Below are 6000 nucleotides of genomic sequence, written 5' to 3' on the forward strand. Positions count from 1 at the left end.
CACTCCGGATTTGTGTAGGGTTTACTGCTTAGCCCTTTCTTAGCCAGTGTGGTGTAGTGGTTAAGAGTGGTGGACTCGTAATCTGGTGAACCGGGTTCGCGTCTCCGCTCCTCCACATGCAGCTGCTGGGTGACCTTGGGCCAGTCACACTTCTCTGAAGTCTCTCAGCCCCACTCACCTCACAGAGTGTTTGTTGTGGGGGAGGAAGGAAAGGAGAATGTTAGCCGCTTTGAGACTCCTTAAAGGGAGTGAAAGGCGCGGTCCTGGAGGTCTTGCTTAATATGATTAGGAGGGACCAGTTGGTTAAAGGGATTCAGGTCGGAGCTAAACAATATAAACTGAGAGCATTTGCAGATGACCTAGTACTTACATTGCAAGAGCCAGAAGCTAGTACGAAAAGAGTTTTGGAAATAATCCAAGAGTTTGGTCAATTGGCAGGATTTAAATTGAATAAGTTGAAAACAAAGGTATTGGAGAAAAATCTAACACAGGTTGAAAAAGAAAGGTTTCAGAATGAGACAGGGTTGACTGTGGTTAAAAAAGTGAAATATTTGGGTATAAACATGACAGCTAAGAATGTGAATTTATTTAAAGATAATTATGAAAAAACTTGGACAGAAGTGAAAAAAGACTTGGAGATTTGGTCAAATTTAAAGCTTTCCTTGTTAGGTCGAATTGCAGTTATAAAGATGAATGTATTGCCAAGAATGCTGTTTTTGTTTCAAGCACTGCAAATAATGGACAAAATGGACTGTTTCAAGAGGTGGCAAAAAGACATATCTAAATTTGTCTGGCAGGGCAAAAAGCCCAGAATTAAATTTAAGATATTAACGGACTCAAAGGAAAGAGGGGGGTTTGCCCTGCCAGACTTCAAACTGTACTATGAAGCGGCAGCTTTCTGCTGGCTGAAAGAATGGCTGCTTCTTGAAAACACAGACATTTTGGACTTGGAAGGTTTTAACAATATTTTTGGGTGGCATGCATATCTGTGGTATGACAAGGTTAAAGCACATAAAAGTTTTAAAAACCATATTGTCAGAAAAGCATTATTAAATGTTTGGGTTAGATATAAAGATTTGCTGGAAAACAAAACTCCAAGGTGGTTGTCGCCAATGGAAGCTAAGGCAGTTAAAAAGTTAAATATGGAGTCTAAGTGGCCAAGATACTGGGAAATTTTAGAAAAGGAAGGGGACAAACTGAGATTGCAGAGTTTTGAGAAACTAAAAGGGAAGGTGAGAGATTGGTTGCATTATCACCAAATAAATGAAGTGTTTAAATTGGACAGTAAAGTTGGCTTCCAGGTGGAAAAATCCAAATTGGAGACTGAATTGTTAGAATCCAGTACTAAGAATTTGTCAAAAATGTATAATTTGCTGCTGAAATGGAATACACAAGATGAAACGGTTAAATCAGCTATGATTAAATGGGCTCAGGACATTGGTCATAATATTTTGTTTGCTGATTGGGAAAAGTTGTGGACCACCGGGATGAAATTTACGGCATGTAATGCCCTAAGAGAAAATATTATGAAAATGATCTATAGGTGGTACATAACCCCGGTCAAGCTTGCAAAAATTTACCATTTGCCTGACAATAAATGTTGGAAATGTAAAGAAAAGGAAGGTACATTTTTTCACCTTTGGTGGAGGTGCCCGAAGATTAAGGCATTCTGGGAAATGATCTATAATGAACTCAAAAAGGTATTTAAATATACTTTCACCAAGAAACCAGAGGCCTTTCTCTTGGGTATTGTCGGCCAAGGGGTGTTAAAGACAGACATAACTTTTTTCATGTATGCTACAACAGCAGCTAGAATACTTATTGCGAAGTACTGGAAGACGCAAGATCTACCCACACTGGAAGAATGGCAGATGAAGGTGATAGACTACATGGGCTTGGCAGAAATGACGAGCAGAATCCGAAACCAGGGAAGAGAAACAGCGCAAGAAGAATGGAAAAAATTCAAGGACTATTTAAAGAAATATCACAAAGTTAATGAAAGTTAGAATGATGATGGATTGGAAAGTAAACGGTTACTATTAGTAATGGTTAAGACAAGGAGAATAAGGAGGATTAGCTCAAACTTAAATTAAAATAAGGGAAGATTTGCTGAGTAATTGATAAGAATCTGGAATACAGAAAAGGGAGGCATGAGGAAGTCGGGGAAGGAAGGTATAAGAAATTAGGATATGAAATGGTACATGTTTTTTTGTTTTGTTTTTGTCTTTGTAAGTTTATGTATGTTATGTTTATATGGAAAAATTCTTGAATAAAAATATTTAAAAATAAATAAATAAAGGGAGTGAAAGGCGGGATATCAAATCGAAATTTCTTCTTCTTCTGAAGATATCCTGCAAGACAGTGGAGTTTTAGGATCAGAGTTTCCCTTCCCTTCCCTTCCAAGGTGGCCATTGATAGATGATAGATGATAGATAGATGATAGATAGATAGATAGATAGATGATAGATAGATAGATAGACGATAGATAGATAGACGATAGATAGATAGATGATAGATAGATAGATGATAGATGATAGATAGATAGATAGATAGATAGACGATAGATAGATAGATAGATGATAGATAGATAGATAGATAGATAGATAGATAGATAGATAGATGATAGATAGATAGATGATAGATAGATAGATAGATAGATAGATAGATAGATAGATAGATGATAGATGATAGATAGATAGATGATAGATAGATGCCCCCCTTTTTATATGTAAATCTTCTCCCGCCTTCCCTGGGCTGCAGAGCCATAAATGGATGAAGGACTGGGGAGTTGTGCCGTGTGGGGTGGGTTCGGGGAGAGGCTGGACGTAACCGTACCCTGTTGGCTTTCTTGACCACCTGTTCCCGGAATGCGGCGCTCAGATATATCTGTTTCCTCCTCTCGCCAGGACCCCCAAGGAAGGGAACCCAGACGACACCGTGGTGGAGATGAAGACGGACAAACGGAACGAGCAGACGGGGCTCTTGAGCCCTGGGGGCGGCGGTGGCGGTGGGGCAAATGAGGTGAGGAACGGAGGAGAAGTCGGACGACAGTAACCCTGCTCTCACTGAGCTTGGGGCAAGGGATTCTCCCTCTTTCTTGAGGGTGCCAGGAATCGTAGCTCGGGAGGCCTCGAGCTCAGTGGGAGAGAAGGTGATTTGTATGCAGAAGGTCCCTGGCAGCGTCTCCTGCCGGGGCTGGGAGAGATCCCTGCCTGAAATCCCACCTGCCGGTCCGTGTGGACAGCACTGAGCTGAGTGCGAATCAGGCGGTTTCCTACTCCTTTTGCAGACCTGGGGCAAAGCTGGGGCCTGCTTTGAGGAACAGGGCTGCGTACATCTATTTAAAGCACATTTAAAACTTTGAGCCCCTAACACCAAGGTGGGGTGAGGGGTGGTGGATGGTGATGGGAAAAGGAATTATCTGTGGGATTGAGAGTAGGTATATTTGAACATTTTTAAGGATTGTATGAAATGTATGTTTGTATATTTGCAATATGTGTGTATTAATGCTGAATTATTTTAACAATAAAAACTTTTCAAAACAAAACAAAACAAAAACTTTGAGCCCCACGTTGGGCAAAAGATTCCTGCATTGCAGAGGCCTGGGCTAGTTTGCCCTGAGGGGGTCCCTTCCAACTCTGTGATTCCATGAAAACATATTCTGCCCCCCAAGAATCCTGGAAATGGTGGTTTGCTACTGGGAATTGTAACACAGCGAGGGGCAAGCTACCGTTTCCAGGATTTCCTTGGTGCGGGGATGTGCTTTCAAACGCATGGTTACAGCCCGTGTCTCTGTGGCAGGACTGCAATGGGTCCCGTAGGGAGAAGGCTGGGGGGGGTGGAGCTGAGGGGAAAGTCTGGGGCGCAGACTCCCTGTTTCATTCTCCCTCTCTTTCCAATCCTGTCTCCTTGCAGTGCTGAGAGCAAGCCTGGAGTTGCCTTCTTCCGGAGGATCTGCCTCTTGCCTTCTCTGCACCACACAAACCACGGGGCAAAGAGGACGCCAGGGTTGGACTGTGCGAGGGGAACCCGGTCCCTCCGGGGCCCTTCCTTCTCCGAGGGCAGGGAGCCTCCTTCCTTGCGTCTGGACTTCTTTATTTTTTTGTGCAAATGGGCTGAGGTGAGGGGGTTGTGCTGCCGCTACTACTTCTTCCTCCTTGAAACGCCTGATTGTTATTATTGTTCTTGTAATTATTTTTGAAGAAACTGACACTTGCCCGAACCCCTCTGGCGTCGCGCCAGCGACACACAGGCCCCTGTCTCTCCACACACCGGTTTGCCTCTTGCAGACTTGCGGACCTGAACCAAGCCCACATGTGCACTTATGTCCTGAACACGGAAACACGGCCTTGGAAGAAAATTCACACAAGCTGACTGGCCCCTTTCTGCTGGCACACGACTGTTAGCCACTTGTGGTCTGAAAGGACCTGCTTTTTGTAAACCTTCCCACCCCGTCCCGCTTAGTCGCTTGGAGGCGATTCTCGCTCACCATAGGTGACCAGGCTATCAGTGTCTGTCTTTTGCCATTGGGCAAGGACATGTGGACACCTATATTCCTGCACACACTTCTTTATCCTCCATGTGAAGCATGCAATGTGAGTGAACACATACAGGCACACCCTTGTTTCGTCACGCATTCACACCCCCACCCACACCCATTGAGCGTGCTTGTCGGGAAGTCGTGCGAAGACTTGCAAAGTTGACATGCTCCCTACATGCATGTGAATGTGTCCGTCCATACATTAACATGTTCGTGTGTGTGTATATGCACCCAAGGCTTTGCAAATTACATGTTGGCATCATAGCTGAGTATGAATTTCTACTAGACTGCCCCGGTCTACTCCACAATAACGGCACCAACAGCATCCTATGCATTTATCCGCACAGAAACTGTCTGAAGTGATATTGCTCAGGCTGCAATTCTGTATATACTAAGCTCCATTTATCTCAATATTTCTTGCTTCTGAGTAGATCATGCTGTCACGCTTTTATCTAGGTTGACAAACACAAGGCATCTTTTTTTAAAAAAAATTTCCATTCAAGTTGTGATTCATTCCACAGCTTCTACCTGTTTTTGTCTCCTTCAGATTCATAGGGTTGTTCTTCACACACACACACACACACACACACACACACACACACACACTTATTTTCTGGCACCAAACCTCAAAATACAGGAAAATGTTGGGTTTGGCTAATCAGTTACTTGTTTTTAATTTTCTGACTGAGGCGTTTTAGTACAAAATTGAAGAGTGGAGGGGCAGTTTTTGAAAGAGGACTTCTATGGCCAAATCTTTTTTTGCTGGCCTTGACTGCGGGATCTACCTGGGGAGTTTGTTCCTTTGAAGTCAGCAGTAAAACTAGTTAGATACCCAACTTTAAGAGAGTCCATCTTCAGCCAGCCAAGGTTCAACTTTCATTTAGGAATGTGTACAATCTCACAAAGAGGTGTTTATTCTATTTAAACTGCTGGCCTGAAGTAGAAATCCCATCAGTTAAGAAAACAATTTCCCTTCTCTTAATGAGTGCAAGCAAGGATCTCTGACTCTGCCGTCCTGCTTGCTCAACCACCCTCCTGTTTTTAGTTCTGGATTCTTGGCTTGACACAGCTGATCTGCATAGATAAGAACAAGCATTGACCTACAGAGAAAATCTCTCTGCTCCATACATTTTTTTTAAAATGCAGCGAATATGTCATGGACAGTAGTAGAATTTGAAAGCCTCGTTATCACTTAGTCGTAGAATTTGAAAGCCTCGTTATCACTTGCCAGAGGGAGAGCCTTTTGCCACAATTACTCTGCTGTGTGGTTTTATGGAAGCCTTATGCATGTGTGCCTACACACAGACATACAAACACACGTGCGTGCTCACCCCCATAATAAAAACAGCTGCCACCCACATACATTTCCAGTTCGTAAGTATATTTTCTAGCACATTCACAAGCCAGCTGATGGGCATATTAGAGCAGCCAACCTCTGGAACCAGGCCTCTGCAGCTACC

At 43.4% G+C, this 6000-nt stretch overlaps 1 protein-coding gene across 2 annotated transcripts in view; it reads left to right on the forward strand.

Annotated features, from left to right (window-relative positions):
* The window catches only part of BCAM (basal cell adhesion molecule (Lutheran blood group)), a 61720-nt gene extending 56667 nt beyond the window's left edge, over positions 1 to 5053 (forward strand). For both annotated transcript variants that reach the window (XM_053397831.1, XM_053397832.1), the window contains exons 15-16: positions 2907 to 3021; positions 3916 to 5053. In XM_053397831.1, the coding sequence (XP_053253806.1) occupies positions 2907 to 3021; positions 3916 to 3921 (121 nt within the window). In that variant the 3' untranslated portion in view covers positions 3922 to 5053. The remainder of the gene's footprint in view (positions 1 to 2906; positions 3022 to 3915) is intronic.
* The last annotated feature ends 947 nt before the right edge of the window (positions 5054 to 6000 follow it).

This window comes from Podarcis raffonei, chromosome 8 (genome assembly GCF_027172205.1).
Source record: "Podarcis raffonei isolate rPodRaf1 chromosome 8, rPodRaf1.pri, whole genome shotgun sequence".
NCBI classification, from domain to species: domain Eukaryota; kingdom Metazoa; phylum Chordata; class Lepidosauria; order Squamata; family Lacertidae; genus Podarcis; species Podarcis raffonei.